Raw genomic sequence first — 25,142 nt, 5'->3', positions numbered from 1 at the left:
GCACTGCATGGCACCCCATGGCATCACACTGCACCCATGGCACTGCATGGCACCCCATGGCATCACACTGCACCCATGGCACTGCATGGCACCCCATGGCATCACACTGCACCCCATGGCACTGCTGTGCATGCAGCAGGAGTGCTCTGTCCTCACAACTTGTCTGTGTGGTTTTAATGCAGAGAAAGAACATCTCTGATGGCGCTCATGCCACCAGCTGTCCCTGTGCAGCCACGGGGACGGGCAGCCAGCTGCGTGCAGATGGAGGAGCAGAGCACCTCCTGTACATGTGCCCAGCACTGGCACATCTGAGCCACACCCGCTCAGCACAGCTGGGCACCGCAGGCAGCAGAGTCCCAAAAAGCAGAGAAAAGCCGCCCCAATTCACATTGGCACAAAAAGCACAGAGGGAAGGACTTGGAAGCAAGCATTTCCATCTGCTCTTTAGGCCACGTGCAATTAATCACTGTCCCTCCATTCCCTCTGCCCAGAATGCGCCACAATCCGTCCCGTCCCCTTCCCCCGCGGCACTGCCTCGTGCTGCACCGTGCGCTGGGGCCGGGGGCTGCCCTCCTCCTCCTCCTCCTCCTTACACCACTGCCTCATGAATTAGCAATATGCCTCAGCACACAGCGTCCCTGCACCGCAGTGCTGACGGAGCGCCCCGTCACGGCCCGGCGTCTGGATGAGCCTTCAAGATAATTTTGGTGCCTTCTGCTGAAGTGCTGATGTCCTTTGTCACATAAGGTGACCTCGCACAGGGTTTGTAAAGGCGCCGACGGAGGGATGGAAGCACGCAGAACAGCACGCATGGGCAGCACAGCCCCGCAGGGCCAGGAGGGACTGAGCTGGGGGCCAACGGGGATGGGTTTGGGGCGAAGACCAGGACTGAAGGACTCACTGCAGTCTGGGTGACACGGGGGACACATGCAGCTCGCCCACCCCAGCAGCGCTCACTGCAGCAGCAGCCAGTGCCACGACCCAGTGGGCAACGCAACTCAACACAACGCAAACACCCGTCACTGTGCTGCCCAAACCCTTGTGTGCCCACACACCGCCCCGCACACGGCCAGCAGTGGTGGGCACTACAGAGCCAGAGCTCCTCTGTCCGCCCCTGGCTGCTGGGATGAGCACAGTGAGAACTGCACTGCAAGATGGAGATGCAAAATGCACCGCCCGGGGCAGTGCGGGCACAGCTGCCCCAGATTCACTGCGGCTGTACACAGATCTCAGGGGACAGGAGTGGGTATTTTGGTACAAGTGTGACATCATGCGCAAACGTGTCACATTGCTGTATGTCACACGGATGTCCGTGGACGTGCCCGGGCTCCCACCAAGGTTACACTGCAGCCCGTGGCTGCGGCCCCAGCAGATGCAGCACAGCGCCTGGGAGCTGCTGGGGGCACACAGTGGGGAGACAGTTTCCAAAGCTTCTCATTATCCCCTCTTTTTGGGACACAAGTGATGATGCCTTGGCCATCACGTGGCCCACACAGATGCACGCACTGCACCTGCAGACTGCAGCATGCATGTCGGGCTGCCCACCCCAACCCCGCTGCGGGGAGCGGCTTCCCAGAGACCCAATGAGGGGCTCGGAGCAGCTGGGGGCACGGGGACACCAGGATGAGTGGTGCCACCTGCTGAGTGCCATCACACCGCCACCTGTGGGCCCTGGGGGCGGCAAGGAAGGGGACAGGTATGGTGTGGGAGCTGCAGGAGGTGCCCGGCACCAGGAGAGCTGCGGAGCTCAGATGTGCCTCACCAAGGAGTGAGGGGTGGCATGGCCACCATCAGGATCACCTTCGCGGGAAGAAAATGCAGCTGCTGAAGGGTTCTCCAATCAAGTGGAGGAATGCATTGGTGCAGCAGCCTCTGGAGGTGGAGGCAGACAATTTGAATCACAAGCAAAGTGGTTTTTAAAATCAAAGGAGATTATACAGAGCCATAAGCAGAGGTCGGGGCTCACAGGGACCCAACCCAGAGCAGCACTGCCCCGCATCCCAGCGCTGTGGTCGGACCTCTGCACATCCTTCTGGTGATGGGGACATGGGGCTCCTGTGGCAGTGCCAGAGCCACCGCTCTGTCCACGTGCTGAGCTCTGGGAGCAGCTCCTGGGGCAGTGTTGGTGACAGCTGCAAGCCCATCTATGTGTGCCTTTGTTGTCTCTCTAATGAGCTCTCCAGGAAAACCTGGAGTGCGGCTCCTCAGAGGGCGCAGCCAGAAACAGAGCTCTGAGTTAAGTGGTGTGCCGTGCTGGCAGCTCCCTCCCGTGCACACGAGCTCTCACGTGCAGAGCGGGCTGATAAACTATTAATACCAGGGCAGAGCCAGCCCTGTGCTGTTCCACATTGCTCTGGAGGCACCAGGACACAGCACGGGGCCGTGGGCACACGGGTGGCATTGGTGGCACTGCTGCAGCTTGTGAGTGTGGTGGTGGTGACGATAGGAGGAGGAGGACAAAGCTACCTGGTGCACCTCAGGTTTCATAACCATGTGAGCACAGCCTGGGATTGCTTTCCTTCTTGCAAATCCAGGCGCTGTAGTGGGACAAGGACACTGTCTGCATCCAGCCAAACCAACTGCTGCAGCAGTGTGGGTGAACAGCTGCCCATCTGCTCAGGTGGCTTGCCATGGGGCATAGCATTGTCTTGAGGTTGTTTGCAAACGTTCTGTAGCACAGCAATTGTTTGCAAGCAAACACAGTAGCACTGCGATGCAGGTATCCACCCCAACAACCCCAACACACAGAGCAGCTCTATTTTCCCTTCACCCAGAAAACACAGCCTTAAAGTCACTGCCTGGCCAATGCAGTTCTGATACAGCATAGCCTCGGAGCAGCTCATTCACACCAGGCTCGTCCCCTGGGTGTGCAGGACAACCGGATGAGAGCAGAGGCCAAAGGCAAAGCAGGGCAGGAGGATCTCCTGCAGGTGTCTCCTTCCATTCGTTATCAGCATTGCCACCGCCATTACAGCTCAGATGTTACTCCTGCAATTGTAACCAAAAGCCATGATTGGAGCTCTCTGACATCTTGCAGCTCTGCTCTGCTCCCCGATTTGTCTTCCCTCTCCTCTATATTATGGTGAGGAGGAAATGGCAGCTACACCCATTGTGCACACTGAACCCTGAGTGCTCATGCTGTATCCTCTGTCACTCCATAAATCTCAGCTTGCTCCAAACTTGGCAAACAGAAGCAGGTCTGATAAAACCAGCCCTGCATTGGGCTCCTGCTTCATGGAAGTCCTGAAATATGGGGAAAACTGGGCTGGTGAAAAACAGTGCAGAATGGCATGGTATGGCACAGTGCGGCACGGCGCGGTTTTGCTGCCTTGTGCAAGTAAATGTGATGCTCAGTAGTTGTGATAGGGAGCTCCATTGCCATTGCTTCCCACTAGGACAAAAGGGGCACAGCACACACAGCACGGGCACCACGGTCACTGCAGCAGCCTCTCCTCCAGCCACAGACCTGTGGGGACAGGAGACACTGCATAATTCCCTCTGACACAGAACCGCATCGGTCCCCGGAGCAGTGAGCAGCTCATTAGAGCCGGCTGAAGGCCGCTCAGTGCACAGCATCACCTGCAGCACAACACTGAGCAGAGCCCAGCCCAGCACTGCCGTGACACTGGGACACGGGGTTGCCCAGCTGCCCCCACCCCACAGCTCAGCAGCACACACTGCCCGCCCGCTGCCTTCGCACGTAGCACACATTCACCCCAAGTTAACTCCGTGCACCCGCTGGGCTCACGCTCACGGATTCCGGTAAATGACATCTTTGTATCGGGGCGCGGGGATGGGGTGAGGGGTGGGGAATTGCTCTCCATCAGTGCCTGAGCTGCCCCAGCACAGGGCTGAGCTCTGATCCTCCCCAGGCCCGGATCCCACGCAGAACCGCGGTCGTTTCGGGGCGACTTTGATGGTATGTTTTCATAACGAAGCCGTTGGCAGCATAAGAATGAGGATTGTGTAACGATGTGTACGGAGCTGGCGGCCCTGCAGAGCGCTGGCTGAGAGCACCGAGCGCAGCTCACGGGAGCAGCTCTGCCCCGGGAGTTTTTCTAAGCGTAAGCATTTACTGAAGGAGGTTTGGCTTTCCAATTCCAATACAACAAAGCAGCTGAGGAGATGTGCCGGCGTGATCGGGGCTCAGAGCAGCACTGCACAGCTGCGGGGTGTGGGGCAGGGGACCCACAGTGTGCTCACATTAACGTCCTGCAGGCATCTGGAAGTGATCCAGACACCGACCCAAGGACTGTGCAATTTCTTCTCTCCGTAATCCTGCTGCCCACACCTGCATTAACGGGACAGGGGCAGCAATCCCTGCAGAAGGGAAGGTCCCAGCAGTGGGCAGGCACTGTCACCTCCAGCACTGTTGCACCGTGTTGCAGCAGCACCCAGCGCAGTGCCACACAGCAGGCAGGGTGCAAGGAGGGGACGAGGGCCCCCAGCACACCCCCACACTGCTGGTACAGCCGTGTGCATTTTGCTTTAACAAACAGTGATGAGAACAGCCCCAGCATGGCATGGGACTGGAAGCTATGGGAAGGCACACACCTGGCACTCCGTCAGAGCTGCCCACTGCCCAGAGCAGGGACTGCCAATAGGACGGGGTGCTGGGGTGCACAATAGGGAGCTGTGAGCTGGCAGGAGGAGCCTGGGGAGATGCGTGTGCGCTCATGCTGCTCTGTGCAGCTTTGTTTTGGTGCCGGAGATGTGACCTCAGCTGTGCTGCCACCTGATCCCAAAAAGAGGACAGAAAAGCGACCACAGTACTGGAGGATGCAGATGGCCTCGAGGAGTGACGCGCTGGAGCGATGCTGAGCGTGGCCCCACGCAGCCCAGCTGTGCCTCAACATGTAGCAGCAGCCTGAGAAAGGCAGGGAAAGAATTAAAAGGGGCTGTACAAACAGCAGCAGCACACTGAAATGACACAGGGAACAGAAATGGGGTCCAGATTTGCTCCCAAAATGCAAAATGCACACGAGGAAGGGTTTGGAGCACAGCATGCTGCAGTCGGTGCAGGAGGGAAAGCCACAGGCTGTGAATCTCAGGAAATGACAAGGTTACCAAGAGAAGTCGCAGGCTCTTTGCTGAGTGAGTGGCTGAGGCTGCAGAGCAGCTCACCGCAGCCCCACGGCCGGGGCAGCGCCGTGCACCCCGGGGACAGCAGCCTGGAGGCAGCGCTGCTCCGCTGTGCCACCGCATGCAACGTGCAATTAAATATTGAAGCATCCCATGAAACATTTAAAATGAGGGTGACCCAGTGGCACTGCTGGTGTATGCCAGGGCAGGAAAACAACGAATGTCAGCTGCAAAACCTGCGTGAGGAATTGTCCTGTGTCCCCTGAATGCACAGGCTCTGCCCCTCTCGGGTGCTGAGTCCTTCCTAGGCAGAGGGATGGACAGATGGTCTGTGGGACAGATGGACACCGAGGAGCAGCACTGTGCCGTGACCTGGGACAGGTCTGGAGCTGCTCTGCACAGAAGCTCAAGCACTGCAGGCACCTTGCTGCAGGTTACCAGCAGAGGAGCACACTGCAAACACCACGCAGTGTTTGGGCATCGGTGTTTATCCTCCTCCAACACCTTCATGTGATGCTCCTGGGATGCTCCTGTATAGGTATACTGAACACACCCCCAGCTGCCCCCGTGCCAGTACGCAAAGGCCATTTACCCCCATCACCACTCAGCAGAACCCCCTGGCCATGGCAGCCCCATTATCGGTGGGATTCTCACCCCCAGGCTCCATCGTGCTTCAGCGAATGCCTGCCAGCACCATCCCGGCGTGCAGGAAGCAGCCCCGCCCCGCTGCTGAGCGCTGCGCTTCTCTGGGTCCCGGCAAAGGCGATAGGGGCTCTCCACGTGAGTGCGGCCTTTCATTCCTCTTGCCGCTTATCAGCAGGGTGCAGACACCCGAACAACAGCCCGCTCCCGCTCAGGCTGCCCTGTTTGTCTCAGGCACTTCAGGAAACCAAATCGCTCCTCTGCCGGCGGCCGCCCCGCAGCACCGCCACGGCACCGCCTGCAGCACCCAGCCCGCGGCCAACAGCTCCAATTTGCAATTCAGAGCTTCTCAAGCGGCGCTCCTCCATTCCCCAGGAACCGACACAACTCTCCCGCAGCCTTTAAGCTGAGCCGTGCACCCCGCGGCACGCGACCCGAAGGTGCTCCCGGCACCGCAGAAACTGGTGCAGCCCTGAAGCCTTGGGAGGGAGACACAGAAAAACATCCCTCGTGAATTCCGGATCCAATTAAAATTATTTCAGGCTTAATGATTAGAGGTGCTGCCGGTGCTGGAGAACGGCAAAACCTATTGCAGTGCAACTATTTTCGCGCTGTCCCTCAGAAGCGTCACTGCAGCTGTGAGGCTGATGGAGCAGGGCGAAGCCTGCAGAGGTGGCTGCAGGAACGGGGCGGCCAGTGCCAGGAGCTGGGTCTGGGGGCTGCTGGGTCCCAGAGGGGCTGCTGGCTCTGCATCCACAGCGCAGATCGCTGAGGTGAGGAACTGTGATGCTTTCCTTGTTCAAGTGTAAGGAAAACGTCCGTGCATCCGGAGCGCGCCAAGCCCGAGGTGCGGTGCCTGCAGCACGTGCACGAGGCTCTGCCACTCAGGTTTAATGTGGAAAAGGTTCTGCCTGTCCGTTCCATTTCCTCACACGTCAGAGCACGTTTCACATGTGGTTAGAGAGCGTCTCTGCTGAGGGCGGGCGGCTGTTCGTGAAACCTGCGGGAGAAGCGAGCGCACACCTCGGAGCGGCAGGAATCAACGCGAGCTGCACTGATCTGATCAGGAGTAAAACATCTAATCGCATTCGCCATGCCTGCTGCTCTGTGCGCTGCCAGAAGCACGGAGCTTAGAGCAGCACAGGGCTCACGTGCACGTGGGTGGCACCGGGGGACGAGGAGGGGCTGCGTCCCTCCCAGGTGCCCCCTGTCCCGCATGGGCTCTGCCCGGAGCTGGAACCACAGCGTCAGCCTGGCACCAGGCGCACAGCCAAGGCGCACAGCTTGCAGAATGGCTTCAGTTTTGTAGAAAGTCCAAAATTAGAACATTCCTGGGAGGTGCAGTCCTTCAGAAGGAGCCGCTCCTGCTGACAGCAGAAGGAAAAATGCAACCAAGTGCTGTTCTGTCCGGTCCAGTGATGAATGGTCGGCGCTGCGGCATGGACACGCTCCCCACCTCCTGAAACCCTAGGGAGGAATTTGGGCTTAAACAGATCGGAGAGGGGGGTCAGAGGGACAGCACACCCTCCTACACAGAGTTTCCCTGAGCTCTCACTGCAGGAGGACCACTTTGGTCCACTCCCCGAAGACCCAGCCATGCTCCCAGCTGTTGCTGGCTATGCAGAGGCAGCAGAAGCGAAGCAAAGGCCGGCACTGCACTGCACGCCTCCAGCAAAGGGCAGCCCGGTGTGCGTGACTCGCGCTGTGCCGCTTACGTCTCTCACATCACCAACCTTTATAAAACCCTCAAGGACTTCTCAAATTGTGTCACTCACTTGCCTGATTAGACAAAGCAATCCCATTTCACTTAGCTACACCAGGGCCTGTTCTGCTCTGAGATTTCATTTTTCCAACTGCAGGAGCTGATATCTGCAGAGTACAGACCGACCTGGGGTGCACGAGCAGCCTCTGCTCCGGGCTCAGTGCTCGAATGGGATCCAGCACTGGGACTGCACCTGCCCGCTCATGGTGCTGTCCTTGGGGTGTTGGGACCCACGGTACCAGCTCCTCCTGCAGCCCGGGGGACACCTATGGGGCACCTCAGGGGTCCTGGGGAAGTCTCTCTGCAGGTCCGTGTCCCATGGTGTGGCCACTGAGCACCCCCAGGCCCAGCGACACAGGAACCCACCACCTCCACGCACCCCTTCCACAGAGCGGTGCCGTGAGTCACCCAGTGCCCCAAGCAGGCTGCCTGCAAATGGCTCCACAGCAAAAGCCTTCCCCAAAACACAAAGCGCTGCGCTGCGGCATCTCAGCGCTGCTGGCTCGCGCATTATCCGCTCAATTAGGTCCTTGCTCTGCAGAAATAGATGGGTAAATAGATAGAGGAGCACAACCCTGTCATTCAGAGCTGCCGGGACATTAAGGAGGCTGCATGGTCAGTGCTGGTGGCACACCAGGAGCGTGCAGAGGGGGGTTAAGATGGGAGCACGCACTGCTGGCAGCTCTGAGCCCACCAGCTCCCCTGGGAGCCTTCCCTGCTGCACACCCTCCAAGCAGGCCCATACCGCAGCACGCTGCCCAGCCCTCGCCGTCTCCCAGATCTACTGCTCAGACAAACTTCATGGAGTTTAGGAAAGGAAATAGAGGCTCTGGGCTGTCTGAGATTTAATTTAAAGCCTCTGTGAAGATGCTCACATCTAAACTGTCTTCAGAAGCACGCAGACTTCACCAGAGTGCAAAGCGGGAATATCTCAGCGTGCCCGGAGGCGCGTTTGCTCAGTCAGTCGCTGGCAAAAACACAGCCTGGCAGAGCTTGTGAATGCAAACAGCAGGCAGAAGGGGACCAGGAGAACCCACCGAGGACCCAGGAGCAGCCACCTGCCCCTCCCAGAGCTCCCAGCACAGCCCTGGGCAGAGCGGGGCTGGCAGGCGGCCGGCGCTACACGTGCGGCATTGGGATATTTGGGGACAGGCAGCAGTGAGCCAAGGAGCAGCGTGGAAACAGCCTTCAAAGAGGGGCTGCTCCTGGGACGTTGCTTTGCAATGAGTACGCTCAGACTTCTGGGCCACCGTCTCCAGGCACCCTGCACCAAGCCCAGTGCTAGTGGCCACCGAGGCTGTCACTCTGGCAGTGTGCTCAGCCAGCAACACAAGAAGGCTCGCACCGGCCCCCTCCTCAGAGCCTGGATGCAGACACACAGCTCCTGGGCATGCCAGCACCACGCTGACTGTCACCCATCCTATGGAACACTGCTCCCAGAAGTGTGCTGCCACGCACTTGCACGACACCTTTCCCAAAGCAGGGGAAGGGGCAGGTGGCACTTTTTCAGTGTCGGGTCAGGAACAAAGCAGCAATCAGTGAACAGTGCACAGGATGAGCAGCTTTCCAGCGTGTGCTCCAACAGATGTGCTCATTAGCATTAATTACTGCGAAGGTCCTCCATCAGCCCAGGTGTGGAGAGGCTGCTCTTACCACCTGCCAAGGAGGGGTTCATGCCCTGGCATAGGCACACCTCTGACACCCACACTGCAACCACCGCTGCCCCACAGGAGCACTCTGTTCCCCCCAACCCCAGTCCCAACTTTTGCTGTTCGCAGCCACAGTGGGAGGAAGCAGAGCTGCACAGAGATGCCGTCTCCATAACCACAACTTATGGCACCGTGAACTCTTCCCCCCTGCACTGAGGTGCTCAGGTACTGCAATGGCCCTGGGAACTGCAGCTGGGGGGTCTCAGCCGGCCCCTGGGAGGAGCTGCGGCACATCAATCTGGCTGTAATTGGGAAAGGCACCTGAGATACAGAGCAGCCACGGGATTAGAAAGGATTGGAACAGTGCTGCGCTGTAAGATCAGCACCTCTGGCTTACGAAGGGAAATTGACTCAGACAAAAACGTTCTAAGTGGTTTACGTTCTTAATATGTGATCAAATTAGCGACAAAGATGTAACAGCAGTAGATGTAATTTACCTCCTCCGTGTGAGAGCCGGGCACTTGCAGCACTGCACATTGATTCGTGGTGCTGGGAGGCAAAGAGTGCTGGGAGAGAGTGCCTGCCTCTGTTCCAGGAGGTGGGGACAAGGGAGCCCCATGGTCTCCATCAGCTCCATCCCCACTGCAGGTCCCAGTGGCACAGTGGGCTTTGAAGGATGCACAAAGCAGAAGCTCTTGGGTACCTCCGGTATGCAGGTGGCATGTCTTTTCTTATCTGCATCGTGAATGCCACTGGGATCAGCCCTAGCAGTGGAAATGCACTTGTAAACATCATTTGGAAGACATCATCCACATTCAGGTCCTGTTGAAGTCGGGAAGCTGCAGGGTGGGCAGTGGGTGCCATCACCTCCCTGCAGCCCTCTGCCAGTGACCCCAACCCTCACCCACCCCAGCAGCCTCAGCACGGTGCGTTTAGGGGTTTCCCTGAGCGGTGGCACACGGGGACATGCGATGGGGTGGGTTCTCCTCCAGTGCTCACAGAGCAGCTGAGCAGCACCCAATGCAGCACATGGCATGTCCACCGTGGAACACCATCTCTGGGCACGCTTCTTGAAACCCTCCATTTTCCAGCCACACACACCTTATCTTCAGCTCTTCCCCACCAAAAGGTAATTACCTTAAGAGCTCATTACGACTACAGGATGTGCAATTACTGCCTGGAAATAATGCTCTATTTTTAGCACGTCAGAGTGAGAAGCGGTGGATTGATGGAACGATCCCACAGCACGGCAGTGCTTTGTCACAGCCGGGTGGGAGCCGCCCCCAAGGCTCTCTGGTGGGCTCCGAGGCCTTCCCAGAGCTCCACCACAAAGGTGCCCACCTGGACCAGGTGCTGCATCCCTCCATCCATGCAGTGATGCTGTGTGGAGTCTCTCCGCAAGCAGTGACCGATACAAAAGCAGTGCAGGATGATGCCCAATGTGATTTAAATGCATATGAATGACAATCTATGCATATTTTAGGGGTTGGGGCAGCTCTGGGGCCAACCTGCACCCAGCTCCACGCAGTGCCCTGCGCTCTGCTGCGGATCCCATCAGGCAAAGGCCCCGCACTGCCGCCCCGGTGCTGTTTGGTGCCAGGTGGGCACGATGACAGCAGCCATGGTGACACAGTGGCAGAGAGCCGAGGGCATTCAGAACAGCCTCATTTGGCGGCTGTGCTTTGTCAGAAGGTTTCATTTTCCTGGGCACACCTGGCAGACAGTGCGCCATGAGTGCTCCTCCCCCTGTGCTGCTCTGTGCCAATGCGCCCAGCTTGCTCACTTGGAAGAACCCAGCAGCGGAACGGCCCCACCTTCCCTGTGCCCAGCCACAGAGCGACGCCAGGAAAGGAAACCACACAGCTCCCACAGGTTTGATGCCAGCTCCAGCACGAGGTCACCCAGGAGGCTGTCACAGACCGTAAGTAACGCCGCTATTTGCAGACAAGCCATTAGCACCACCGAGGGCAGCTTGGTTCAGCTCCAGCCAGCGCCAAGGAGCGATGCACGGGAGGCTGGCCAGAGAAAGTGGTCCCCTCTGCATGTGGTGGGATACCAGCCATACCCAGAGCATCACCAGCTTTTGGAAACTCACAGATAGAAGCAAGACAGCCCCTGAAATCACCAGGACCCGCATGATGCAGCCCCCTTCCCACACGGCCCTGCTATACCTGGGGCGAAGGAGCGCAGCACTGAGCTGCACAGCCCTGCTGGCAGGGAGCACAGCAGCACCCAGCCCTGCTCCCAAAGCTCAGTGCCAGTGGGCTCATCCATTCACTTATTTGCACATCTATTCATACCGCCTCTGTTACAACACAAACAATTGCTGCTGTGCACTGACAGTGCTTTAAAAACCCAACGACACCAGGATGGGAAAGTTCCCAATAACGGCTGATCTGAGGATTATCTGCCTTGCTGTTTAATCTGACTGCATTAATTAGAGGACGGCCATGGCAGTGCAACTTGCTCTCCTTAACGATGCTGTAAACCCAGGAACCCCCTCCCTCCACCCACGGCAGAGCCTCCCAGCAGCAGAGTGGGACGAGGGCCTCTCCCCAGCAATGCCCCCCCTGCGCATCACCGTCGCATCCTCCGTTCCCATGGTGACACCATACCCCAGTGCTGACTTTTTCTCCCTCTCTTTAGAGGCCCACGGAACAAAACAAACTGCACAACAGGGCAGTGTATGGGGGTCAGCGTGCAGCCACTGCCTTCAGGCTGATTTATGGCCTGCCAGCTCCATGCGGATGCCACCACAAAGCCACCATGGGCCGCTCTGCATCCGTCCTCCATTCCACGCAAACAGCAGGACAGCAGCAGGGCTCCAGCCCGAACCCCACTGCTCCTCCAGTGGGCACCGGGTGGTCACCCACCACCACTTCGAAAACGAGAGGATGAAGCCCTCCCAAAACCTGCTGAGCCCTCCCACTGCAGGAAAGGGACGGGGCAGCTATGCAGCCACACTGCCCCAACCTCAGTCAGCAGCTACAGAGGCTCTCGATTAGAACCCCCCATGGCAGATCAATGCAGACCCTGCCTGGACCCCCCCACCTCCAGCACAGCCACGTGAGGTGTGCTGTGCCGGGATTCATGTCGTATCAGCTCCTTATTTACGCCCGTAGCAAAACCAGCTGCCAGACCGAGGGATGCAGCACACAGCCAACATCAAGGCAGTGCTAAGGCGACACGAGAGCTCCGACTCCAGCCCGGGGAAGAGAGCAGAGCCAGGAGAAGGCTGTCAGTCACCGCTAATCCGCTCAAAGCAGCAGCTGCCCCGGGGACCCTCAGTGTTATCCTGAAACCCTGGAGAAGAAATCTGTCATCTGCAAGCAGAAGTCATGGCCGGCTGCAGCCCCAGCAGCGGGAAAGGAAAGAGAAAAAAAGGAAGAAGGAAAATCTCTTCTGGGTGAGGAGCAGAGCCTTGATGCTAAGGGACAGCCAGGAACACAACGGCTTTGGAAGGGAAAGGCCTCCACGGGGGGCTCTCCGGGCCCCCAGCCCTCCCCAGCACGCCCCACTGCCAGGTCCCAGAGACATTCTGTTCTCGTTACACATTTCCAAAGGAAATCCATTGCTGTTTGCAAGCCAGAAATATTACTCAGCATGCTGTACAGTGCAACGTTAATGAGAATTAAATCGATGCGGGAGAAGTACCTGCTCAGCATGCTTATTGTCTATTTTTCAAACATAACTATATTGGATTCTAGCTTTTTTTTGCCCACCCCAACGCGCTGCCCATTCCACAGGTTAAGCAGATAGATAATGTATCGTTAGAGCCCCTCTGAACCACAGATCCATATATTCCTGAAGTCTCTCTCTAGCTCCAGAATGGCTTAATCGATTTCTGTAATTTTTTATTAAAGAAAGATTTCATCCGGGCAGTGAGATGGATATTTCCTCTGGGATCACAGCTTATGTGCCGAGCCGAGAGCCAACCTGATCTGAAACAGCCCCGTTACAAACCCTCTGAAAAATAGAATACCTCCATCACTATGACAGATATGCCACTATAATTAACATCTTTGGTAACAGACATTACGCAGCCAAAATTTTCTATTTCCAGCTGCAGCACCGACCACATCCCAGCACCACTACAAAGCAGCCGCACCTCTCCGGCCTCCACAGAGCACCGCGCCGCCAAGCCTCGCTCACTGCCAGTCTGGGAAGCAGCCGCTGGGCACCGACCCCCCGCTGCACGCTGTGCCCCCACACCCCAGGGTCACCCCAGGGCCGCCCGTCGCTCTGCCCCGCTCCCAGGAGCTCACTGATGATATCCATTACCGGCAGCTATGAAAGATTCAGGCAGCGCTGCATTTCCGATGAGGAGCTCCATCAGCACTGCGCTCCCGGGAGGTGACGGGAGGTGATGGGCGCAGTGCAGAGCGCTCCTCCATCAGAAGGAAACGCATCAGATGGCGAGCGAGCCATTCCCACCCGCACCGCCTCGGCCAGGGTGCCCAGCCCCATCCCAGAGCAGGGAGCGCCCCGTTGCAGAGCAGCGCAGCGGTCCCGGGGCCTCAGATGTAGAAGTGCCCCTTCGGCCCCACAGCGCAGCTCCGGCTGTCAGCCTGCACAGCTGCTGCCCAGGCGCTAAGGCCGATCCTGCCCGGCTTCCCCCGCTGCCCCTCTGCAGGAGTCACACGCGGTGGCACAGAGCAGCTCCGCTCCGCACGGCACCCGATGCGCTGCTGCCAAAGACGGCACTGCTGCCAGTGAAGGTAATTCACACGGACTGTAATTGCCAAAGTGTAATTAAGGGCAAAGCACGGCCTGCGTCTTTAAAGGCGGCGATGTGGACTAACAAAGACTCGCTGTTCCCAGCCCTGTGGGTCCGTCCCACTGGCACCACACAAACCCTGGCTCTGCGGGGAGAAAGGAGCAATTCTGCACCACGGGACTTTGTGCTCCCTTTGCAGAGGGCCAGGTGCTGAGGACCAGGCGTGCTTTGCAGGCAGCTGGCCGGCTCTGCCCTCCTTATACACCCAGCTCTGGGAGCCCCACTTTAGAGACAGCCCCAGCTCACCCAGCGGAGCTCCATGAGATCAGAGCGCATCCCCAGAAGCAGCAGGCAGGACGCAGGCCTGGGTGAGCAGGGAATGCTCCTGATGGCAGCGGGTGGGGATGCATAGAGTTCGGGCATTTGAAAACACATCCTCTTTCAAAGAGCTCCAGGAGGCAGTTTGGTGTAAATGCAGATGAGCGCACGCACCCAGCACGGGATGCCCATATCGAGCACCAGCTCTCTCCTTTCCTTCATCCCAGCACTCTGAGCAAAGACACATTCCCCTCAATGCCATCTCCACCACGCCCAGCCTCCCCATCTGCCGTGGCTGTAGGAGCAGAGCGGGCCCAGGCTGCACCAGGCAGCAGCGCTGTGCACAGACTGGCATTGGAAGCTCCAGGGGCAGACAGGCACTAATTCCATCCTGCTTCCAATTCCATCCCTCCCTCTGCTCCCAGAGCTGTGCACCCAGGGGATCACGAGCAAAAACATCTCGGAGGTGCCACAAAAAAAGCCACTGAGAGCCACACAAGCTGTAAGGCAGCACCAGGGGGAGGGTGGGGGGCCGGGGCGGGCACGGCTGGGGACTGCAGCTGGCCCTGTGGGTTCAGCCCCACAGCTGTGGTCCCACAGCCGGACTCACCGTGTGCCCATCGGCCCGGCAGCCACACACATGCTGTCAGTGTGAGCTCACCATCGTAACGCTGTGATAATTTGCTCCGGAAATTTTTCAAAGGAAAGAATTTGACCTAAAACCTTCTTATTTGCAGAACCAACTCCAAAGCTTTTTGTAGCTCAGCAATGATGCTTTTCTGGCTACAGCCAAGCAGCTGATGGCAGAGGAGCAGCCCAGTTACTCCAGAACAGCACCAGCTCCTGACCCCAGCATTAATGGGGCATCGTCCGTTCCCAGCAGAGCTGAGAGCAAACAAAGCTGCACTTCTTGATGGCTAAAGCCCTGCTTGCTGTCCAACCCCCGAGCAACCTGCTGTCGTCTACTATCATGGAACCAGAAAAGCTGGAGAAGCCCTATGAGATTCCACCCACCCCCACCCACCCCACCCGGCAAACCCCTTCCTCTCGTGGCACAAAGCAGGCGTGCAGCCCCGCTCCCAGTGCCACATGCAGGTGCCCAGCAGTGGGGCCGCAGCCCCCCATACCCCCACCCCATCCATGCCATCTCTGAGAGCAAGCCAGAAATCACGCACGTGGGCTGTGCGTGGCCCCTTCCCTATTCCCCAGCCAACCCAAAAGCGATTCCTGCTGTGCATTACCTCATGTCTACACAGCAGAAGCAGAAGATTTCTTCTCAGTACTCCACATACGTATTTTTCTATGGCAGTATTACCCTACGTACGTGCACCTATTTGTCTTTGGGATCTCAGAGTAGAAAAGTGACAACCGAAGGCGCTCTGTTGGGAAGCTGCTCCTGGCGGGGTTGGCAGGCGGTCCCAGCACAGCTCTGCTGTGAGCAGCTCACAGCATGCAGGCACTGCTGCTGGGGAAGGAAGAGAAGATGGAAATATTTTCCATAGGTCTCCATAACAACTCACCTCTCTGCCTCGCATTAGTATGAGAGCAAACGTGTAACTGGCCTGCGGTGGACACAGAGTGGATGTTTTCATCAGTCGCCTTTTGTATCCTTTGTGTTTCAAATTATACACTTGGAAATTGATTTTAGAGGAAAGAGGAGATGCAGCCCAAGAAGCTCAGCTCTGGCTGTGCCTTTGCCTTCAAACTTTCAGTGCATTTCAGGCAGCACTCCTTCTCCTAAGTCCGGGGGCTATAGATACCTCGTGGATTGGGCAAGGAACAAAGGCTGCAGCACAGACACTGCCACGCTGCAGGGACAGCACCGAGCAAGAGCAGCAGCTTGCTGCTACAGACACACTGGTGTTATAGAGAGAAACATCACTTCCAGAGGAATCAGTGGCAAACTGGAAGGCAACCTGCCAGCATCACTCCCACCACCAGTGGCACCCAGGGGCTGGGAGGGATGCAGCCCCTCGAACCCTGCAGCACACTGACCTCACTCCCACCCTCACCTCCCCGCAGTGCCCGCAGCTCGCAGCAGAAGGACGGAGCCCACCTCAGCTCCATGCAGTGCTCTGCCAACCTATTTCCCAGCATGGGCAGCTGGAAACGATCAGAAGCACGAAGGATAACGAGCAAATAACCTTCACAACAGCCTGTGCTGCAAAGAGCCGAGCTTCTCCATTGTGCTGACGGTTATTAATGGCCCTGTTGGGTCTCTAATGAACTTTGCGCTTCACGTGGGAAGCGGGGGCTCAGTCCAAGTGCTCTTTTCCATTTATTTGCAGCCTTACGTAAGGGAGCTGTCACATTCTGAACCTAGGAAACCTCATTTTGTATTTATTCTCTCACGTCTCCACGTTCTCATAGCACGAGTGAGTTCAGAAACAAAGCAGCACTGTCTGCCCATGCAAATACTTGACTCACCAAACGATGGCAAACGAGGGCATTATTTCAGGCCCTTTTTGCCACCACTGACTGCACCCCGAAGAATCCCAAACATTCCCTGGGACAAGCAGCTCAGTCACACAGAAACCGCAGCGCCGGAGCATTTCTGCCTTCCTCAATGCTCGCTTTATTCCAATTGTTGTGGCACTGCTTCCCCCGTGCCCGGAGACGCGGGGCGGTGAGCACAGGGACGTGGCAGAGCAGACCCACACTGGGGCAGTGATGGGAGCGGGGACAGCCTGGAGAGCATCCAGAGCAGTGAGAGCACCATGCAGAGCCCCACTGCAGCTGTCACCGCGCTGCTGCTGAGACACGAGCAGCTCCAAGAGCAGAGGGGACAGCGCTTCGTGCTCACCCACAGTGGGAGCCCTGCGAGCACCCAAGAGCCGCAGGCACAGCTCCATCCCCGCGCTGCAGCACAGCACATCATCCTCCTGCTCTCTGCACAAAGCCTCGGACAAAATCCCAAGCTGTTTGTGGGGCATGGAGCAGCTGCCCCCCATAGCTGGGTACCAGCAGGAGCCGGCCCTGAGCCGTGCTTCTCTGCTGCTCCTTTGGGTGCTGGGGGGAACAATGAGGCAGAGGAGGTGGAGGAGCCATCCGAGCTCAGAGAAGGAACTGCTTCAACACAGGAACATCACCAAGGTAAACTTACGGTAATCAAATAAAAGCAACTTTATTTAAGTCATTATCTCACGGCACACGAGCGCTATTCACGCAGCTTTTATTGAGCTCAGCCAGAGGTTAATCACTCCGATAGTCCTAAGGAGAACCGCGCCGGTGCCCGGGATGTAAGGCAGAGCCCAGAGTCACACAGCACAGACCTACTGCAGCCACGGGAATGCACTGCCAACCTCCCCCAGAGCCCCAGGTGTGCAGCTCTCCACATCTGAGCAAAAATAGCAATCCTAAATTAGAGCCAACAGGCGCGCAGACAGCCCGGGCGAGGAGCCCCACGGAGCTCAGCGAGGCGCCCAATATCTGCACCCGACGGGGAATGACCTTCAAAACTCATTCACCGCTCCCCGCTCCGGGCTGCCGGCTTTCCCACTTGCAAGACATTACCACTCCCATACGCACTTAATTTTGCATGGACTGTCACCACTTCGCTGTCGGGCAGTGTGAGGGCAATGAGAAACAAACACCTCTCCGCGTAACCTTGCTGGTGAGGGCAACAGAGCTGATTCTGGGCATCCCCGGTCCCGAATACCAAACGCAGGGATCCACCCTTTGCTATGCTAAATGTCCACCAATATACAGGATCCGGTGCTATATACTGAAAATAAAATAAGAACTAAAAAAGCACGCTAAATAAAGACAGCTCGTTAGATCCTAATAAGGACAGAAAATCCAGATTTTTCTGAGCTGCATCGGCCGCACTCTCTCTCCCGAGCTGCGCTCCGTGTGAATTAAGAACAGCCTCGGAGGGACCGACGGGCAGCGCCGGCGCCGCGCAGCTCCGTGCCGCCATCGGGTGCGCGCAGCCCCGCGTTCGGCTGCTTCAGGGGAGCCGAGCACGCCGGCAGTGCCTTCCGCAGCGCTCCGCTCCGCTCCCACCGCTCTTCGTCATTCGCCGCGCGGGGCTGCCGGCAGCGCGGAGCCGTTCGCGGAGTTGTGGGACGGCCCCCGGCGGCGGCACCTCGACCCGAACGGCCTCGGGCCCCCGGAGCCGGTACCGAATCGCGGGGCTGCGCGGAGCGGCGGTACCGTTACCGCGATGGCTGCGGGAGAGCGGCGGGCGCCGCAGATCGGTTCGCCCCGCGCCGGCACTCCTCTCCCCGGCAGCTCCGGGGCCGAACGGGAGGCAAAACGGCGGCAGGACCTCACTCCGTACCCACGTCCTCCCCGCGGTGCCGGAGGTGCGGGGCTCGGCGCGGGGTTCCCGCAGCGCACCCGGCCCCCGCCCGGTACCGCGGAGGGGGCGGCTTTAGGGCCTCCCCCGCACCGCCAGCACCGCGAGGATGCTCGGGGAGTCGCGCGGCTCCGCGACCGCCGCCGCTCCGTCTTTGTTCGATGCGGGCTCCTTTTGTCTGCGGGTTCCGCGCCGCGGAGAAGCACCGCGATCCCGGCCCGCCCCTCACGGGCCGTCCCGGCCCCCCGCCCGCGGCTGCCGACCTGGATGGTGCAGGTGTACTCGCTATCGTCCAGCAGCCGCACGGTGCAGTTGTACTCGCGCTCCAGGTTCCTGCTGCTGCCACTCATCCACCTGCTCAGCATCTTCCCGAGCCGGGCTGCGGAGCGGGCGCTGCCGGCGGAGCCTCCGTTCACATCCCGCTGCCGCGCGGTGCGGCGTTGCGGTCCCGCTCCCCGCCCGGCCCTACCCCGCCGCACCGAGCCCGCTGCGGGCCGAGCAGCGCGGAGCGGAGCGCAGTGCCCGTGGCCGGGCCGCGGCGCACGGCGGGCGGGGTGGGGGAGGGCCCGGGGGGGCGCGGGCTGCGGGGCCAATCTCGGCGCCGCGCCTGTGACGGGCTTCGCCGCAAACCAATGCGGTATGGGCGGCGCGGATCCACCGCCCCCGCCGGGCAGCCCCGCGCGGAAGGAGGCTCCGCGGGCGCGCAGCGGGGAGCGCGGGGGGGGGTCACAGAACGTGCTGCCGTGCGGGAGCCCGGCGCGGGGCGGGAGCGGTTCACCGTGGGCTGCCGAGCGCGGGGCTGGAGCTGCCGTCCCGTTCCGGGGAGAACGGCTGCAGCCCGGGGGTCCCATAGCCCCGCTGTGTGCAGGACGGGGTCCGCAGGTTGGTGTTTCTACAGCGGGACCGCCGTCACGGCCCTGTGAGCAGAGCTGGGCGCCGAGAGCCCTCCGGGACGCGAGCTGCTTTCCTGGGGCTCACCGCCTACAGAGGGAAACTTTTCCATCTCCCTGTTTTGGACAAAATGGACTCTAGTGGTGTCAGCGCCCAATTAGCTGCAGCTGGTGCTGCTCTAAGAGGTGAGATTCACGGCACCTGTGCTCAGCTGCTCCCTGTCCTGGCTGTGCGCTGGCTCAGCCCCGCGCTCGCCTCTCCAGCAGAGCTGTTGCTGGTCCCCCATCAGCTCCAGACTCACAGCGTGGGGCAAGGCAGGACCGGACCCCGCTGCAGGGCAGTGCGGCTCCGCGTCTGGCCCCAGGACAGGGAAAAATCCTCCCGAGCCCGCCTCTGCTCTCAGTTACTCTAAGCGTCCAATTAATGCAAATGACGGAGCGGGAATGAGATGTCGGAGGCGGAGGCACTGCAGCAGCCAGACACGGGCAGCGCCTCGGGGAGAGATTCGTTCTGCCGGGCTCAATGCTGGCACGCAGCGGCCCGTGGGTCGGCTGAGCCGCGGTGCGCAGCCCCGCACAGCCCCGCACAGCACGGCGCGGGGCCGGACCGGCTCCCCCGTCTGGGCACCGTTACAAAGCCGCTCGTATTCGCCGGAGGAGCTGCCGCTTTGTCACGGAACGCGCTCCGAAGGCATTGTTCGGCCGCCTCAGAGCTCCCCTTCTGAACCAGCTGAGCTGTTAATGAAGAATGGGATCCTCAGCGTTGGCAGGTGCCGCTTTCACACAGAGCAGACGCTCCCGAGCCAGCTGAGCGCTTAATGAAAGCGGCATTCATGCCACGCAGCCGCGCTTTTGTCGGCCGCCTCTCGCCCGTGGCACGAAGGCTGTGCGATCTGCGCCCCGAGCGAAGGAGCGGCTGTGCGGAGGCTCCGTTCCTGCGGGCTCAGAAGGATCGCTGCTGATAGGAGCGGTGCTGCGTGCAGGGCTGCTGCCCGCAGAGCCCCAGGGCTGGGAGATGCCTCCAGAAAACTGCTTTGATCAATCAGTGTGCAGTTTTGATGAGTAATGTCATTTTTTCCCCCTTTTTAATAATTCACTCCCTAAATCCTACCAATGCCCGGCGCTCACATTCTGCCTTGCACATCTAAGCTCCCAAAGGCAGATTTCCAGATGCACACCTGATGCCAAGTGCTGTGTGTGCTGCTCTCTGCTCAGCACAACTTCCCCATGACCACACTCTGAGCAGCACTGCTGCCAGGCTCACCCCACAGGCCCAAAGCAGCCTTCCGTTCACAGCAGTGCCCTTCCCTTTACCTCTCTCAGGTATTTCAATAGAAATTGTCACACGTTCTGTGCGCATCATTGCAATAAACAACTTGCTTTGTTCTGATTGTGGTGCTTGAGCCGTGGAGAACAAAACCTGCATGTCTGTCAGCAAGAGCTGCTGGTGCTGCTGCTGCTGGTGCTCACGATGACCAAAGCACCGACCTCTGCTCTGCTGCCGTTTCTTGTCTGAATGCACCCATTTCTGTTCGGGTACTTTCTGTGTTTTCTCCACCCAGAGCTGAGAAATGAGGCTGTCAGCTCTGCTTTGCTCTGCAGCCAGCACTCTGGAAATACAGCAAAACAATGGTTCTTATTACCTGAGCTCTGGCACAGCCCCGGTGCCATGCAGACCAGATGTCTCACCGTGGCCCAGCTCTCGGGGTTTGCTCATCATTTACATGGCCAGCAGCGCCGGCATCGTTGTTATTATACTTCCAAATGAGCTGAACTCACAGGGCCCGGCCCATTCTCCCAAGCTGTCTGCAGCAGGAAGCAGGCTGGAACGCATCGTGTTTGGTACCCAGGGCAGCAGTGGCAGCTGTGTTCTCCTCCTGGGTGCTGGCAATGCTGTGCGCCCTGAGCAGGCACGTGCTTTGGGTCCCTGGGCTGTGCCTGTGCTGCCCCAGCAGCAGCCCCAGGGGGACAGGCTGCAGCACGGAGCCTCCCGGCTCCAGGCATGTAAAATTGTAACCGTGATTCGCAATTATAACCAGAGGATAACATTTCAGCCTGCTAGGAGGAGGTGGGAACCTGCAGCGCGATGCAGATTAATTACTGCTGACACCCGGGGATGGGCTCATTAGGCTGCAGTCTCCTTCCCTCCCAGCACAAAGTTTTTGCTCTAGGAAGCGATTTTGGGAGGTGACTGCAGAGCTGAGCCCCGGGCAGTCGCAATGTTCGGCCCCAGAGACCCCCAGCCAGAAGGGCACAGTTGGCAGTGGGGCGATGTGGGGCAATGTGGGGCACACAGCTTCTGCTCAGCGGGAACCAGCAGTGAGCCCCCATGAACCGCTGCCTTACAGCTGTGGAATTTCTGCGCTCACAACATTTACAGCCCTCAGTCTGATGTCACAGCGTGCTACACTGTTTCTTGGGCCCAAATGTCACCCTGAGAAGGAGCATCCCAGGGTGGGGGCTGGTGATAGCACCCAGCGAGAGCAGAACCAGGGAGGGTGTCACTCTGGGTGGGGATGTGGGCCGGGGATGTGTCCCCACCTCCATCCCTGGCTGCGTCCTGTGGGCTCTGGGGCTTCTTGGCAAGACATTTCCTTCCTGCACCTCCTGTAAGCTGCCCCGCGGGCTCCAAGTCGTTGGCCTTTTTTGGCCTTGAAGATCATTGTTAGGCTTTCTGCACAAGGATTTCTTCACTTGTGAAGGAGAGAGACAGCACGGAAGTGCGACTGCTGAAGCCAGCAATTCACAGCAAACAACTGCTTTGACTTTTTTCCTTCTTGCAGAGCTGATGATAAGTGCGACACAAAAGGCTTTGCTCCGTGTGCTCGCAGCAGAGGCTGTAGATCGGAGGACTGTGATGGGGCACGCAGGGCTCTGTCCTCCTCCTGAGTCACTGCCTTGGCAGCAGCTGCATCACAAACCCTTCAGAGTGCAAATACAGCTCTCAGTCTCCTTGGGTACCCGTGGAGGTGATGCTCTCGGCATTTTTTGGCTAGCAAGGTACGCTCTGTGTTCTATCTAGGGAATACAAATGGGAATCGTTCTGAATCCAGCCCAGAAATCCATTTAGAACATTCCTATAATTCTATTTCCAGACTGCTGCTGATGCTGCCGGGGCAGACAGAAGGGTTTCTGCTCCCTGGGAGCACGGTGTGTGCCGGCAGCGCTGCTCGGTGCTGGTACTCCACGGTGTTATTTCTGAAAGTCCTGCTTCTCAATCTCCGTGACTAAGAAGTAATCACAGTCTCTGTCAAAAAAAGATATATATATCTCCTGATTGCAAAAGAACACTTGGAAATGTGAGGCACGTGCAGCAGCGTGTGCTCAGCAGGGGTCAGAAATAAGACAGCAGGGAAACAGCCCTGGGGGTTTTTGCTCTCCATGCCGTGTGTGGCACCCCCTGATCTCAGGCACAATTTTCAGTGCTGCCTCTGAGGCTCATGCAAGAAGTGAAGTGTGGGTAAACACATCAGAAAGGGATGTTCAGAGAAGCCTGAGGGACCTGGATACAGAATCCAGCAGGTTTGGGCACCGTGACTCTGAGAAGCTCTGCTGACCTCCACCCTTTATGTGCCCATGGAGCTCCTGCTCTGCGTGGGGCTCTGGTCCCGCTGCCCCCAGGACAGCGCTGGGTTTCAGTGGGCTCAAGGGAGCAGAACCGAGTTCTGAGCTCTGAGCTGCTGCACAGAGAGCAGAGAAACCTCAGCACGTCCTCCAGCACCAATTCATCAGCTTGCTGCCCGGCCTCGTGCATGGACAGAGGGGCCGGAGCCGCTGGGAGCCCTCCCAAAACCCCTCCGGAGGTCAGCAGGGAGGTAAGCTGCCCCGAGGCAGAGCCAGTCTGTTCAGCAGCAACCTGACCCTATTAACAGCAAATAGCCCAGCGCCGCTGCATCCCCTCGTGGTAACATCATAAGGTTTGACAAGCGCTGGATTTCATTTAGATTTAATCTCAACTACTCGTGGCATGGCTGCGCTCAGCGCTGCCTCGCTGCCACTGCTGCAGGGCTGGGGGCACAGCAGCTCCCCCATCCCCATGTCCCACATCCCTGTGTCCCACGTCCCTCATCCCGCATCCTGCACACGCCCCACACCCCACAGCTGCCTCCCTGCACCCCACATCCCTCCCGGAGGCAGAAGCAGCTGAAGCTCTGCTGCCAGGAGCACAGCACAAGGCAGGTGCACACACACGGTGAGAGCATTCCAGGCAGCATCTCTTCTCTCAGCACGCTTTTGTTTTTCTCTTAAATATGTTATAATCATTTCCATCAAAGCTACTGGAACCCTTTTGTTTGAAGAAAACAGACCCCCGAAGTGCTTCTGTGTCTGAGCTGAGAATCCAGCAGCCTGGGTGGAACATTGACTGCTCCTGATCACCATGAGTTTAAGCGCAGATTTTTTGGCCATTTCAGCTGCAAGAGCGCAGCAAAGATCATTTGTGTGCTCACAGAAATGAGAATAGGGAGCGGAAATCCCCTGCATTTCTGAGGTCTGTGCATTTACTGCATCCCCTGGGTGGGAAGAGACAAAGCAGTGCATGATGGAGGCTGTGAGCCCACCTGGGAAGGCAGTGGGCACATGTGCTCACATGCAGCCACCCCGGAAACTGCCCTGGGTGTTGTGGTGTTTGGACAGCAGGAGCCCAGGTCAGCACTGGGAGCTGGGAGCTGGGTGTGCTCCCACTTCAGGAAGCCCCGGGGGTTTTGCTTCTGCTTTGAACGGATTTATTTTTCCCCTTGTATAAAATTATCCCTTAATTTAGAGTCAGTGTGAGATTCCCTTCTCCCTCCAGATTTCCCACTGCTGCCTGGGATCCAGAGATTGTGCTTAGCTGCAGAAAAGAAATTAAAGAATGGGTATTGTGCATAGAAAAACCAGCCGTTCCCATAAGAAAAAAAAACACCCTGGTGTAAGTGTGTTTGGGAAAGCAATTGGCATCTCTATTAACTGGGTTCTGAAATGTCGGCAACCATTTATGCATCCCTGGTGCAGGAACGGGAGGGGGAATGACACAAGTGGGCTGCGGCCACCCAGGCTGCGTCCATGCATTCTCTGTGCTCCTGAGCCCAGAACTGCTTGGCATCCATGCAAACAGAGATGTGCAAACATTGCTCTTCAAAAAGCAGGAAGGGAACATGAAAGAAAGAGGAGTTAAAAAGGAGATGAAGGCCTTGGAAGCAGACAGCAATTAACCTCCATGCTTTGAAAATGTGACGGCACAGTGTGGCAAAATCCTTCTGGTGAGCACCATGTGCTCAGCCCCAATGGGGACAGCACGGCCACGCAGCTCAGTGCTCACACAAGGGCTCTGCAGCCCCCAGCACTGCGTGAGTGTGTTGGAGGGAGAGGGGACATCAGGACGTCCTGGAGTGGCACCAGGAGCAAACTGCAGGCACGGGGGCTGTGGTCAGGCAGTGTGACAGCGGGGCAGTGAGGGAGGCTTCATGTTTCACTGCCCAGGACCGGGGCACGATGCCCTCAGAGCCCTTCCCTTTATCCCCGGGATACTGACCCTGTGCTGCTGCTCACAGCTCTGACGTGCGGCAGCTCTGACAAGCTGCGATCGCGTGTTTGCACCTGCAAGCAGCAGCAAGAACGAGCAGAGAGCAAAGACGGGGGGCAGGCACCTCCCTGAGAGCAGCATCTCTGAGCTGGGGAGAGCTGATGGCCTCGGCCGCCTGGATGGATCCTGAGAAGCAATGGCAGCCAAGGGAGCAGGTGAGACAGAGCGCACCTGCAGAAGGCTTCACACAGATTTCCAGTGTCTGAAATCCGAGCAGTG

At 58.4% G+C, this 25,142-nt stretch overlaps 1 protein-coding gene across 2 annotated transcripts in view; it reads right to left on the bottom strand.

Annotated features, from left to right (window-relative positions):
* FRMD5 (FERM domain containing 5) overlaps positions 1-19,040 on the bottom strand; it is a 40,203-nt gene extending 21,163 nt beyond the window's left edge. Inside the window, exon 1 of one of the 2 annotated variants that reach the window (XM_085234480.1) lies at positions 18,734-19,040. In XM_085234480.1, coding sequence (XP_085090606.1) covers positions 18,734-18,835 — 102 coding nt within the window. In that variant the 5' untranslated portion in view covers positions 18,836-19,040. The remainder of the gene's footprint in view (positions 1-18,733) is intronic. The other variant, XM_085234479.1, reaches the window with a different exon arrangement.
* Between the last annotated feature and the right edge of the window lie 6,102 nt (positions 19,041-25,142).

Source organism: Meleagris gallopavo, chromosome 12 (genome assembly GCF_905368555.1).
Source record: "Meleagris gallopavo chromosome 12, MGAL_WU_HG_1.1, whole genome shotgun sequence".
NCBI lineage: Eukaryota > Metazoa > Chordata > Aves > Galliformes > Phasianidae > Meleagris > Meleagris gallopavo.
Note: the sequence above shows the minus strand (reverse complement) of the source record. Positions and strands in the feature narration are given on the sequence as shown.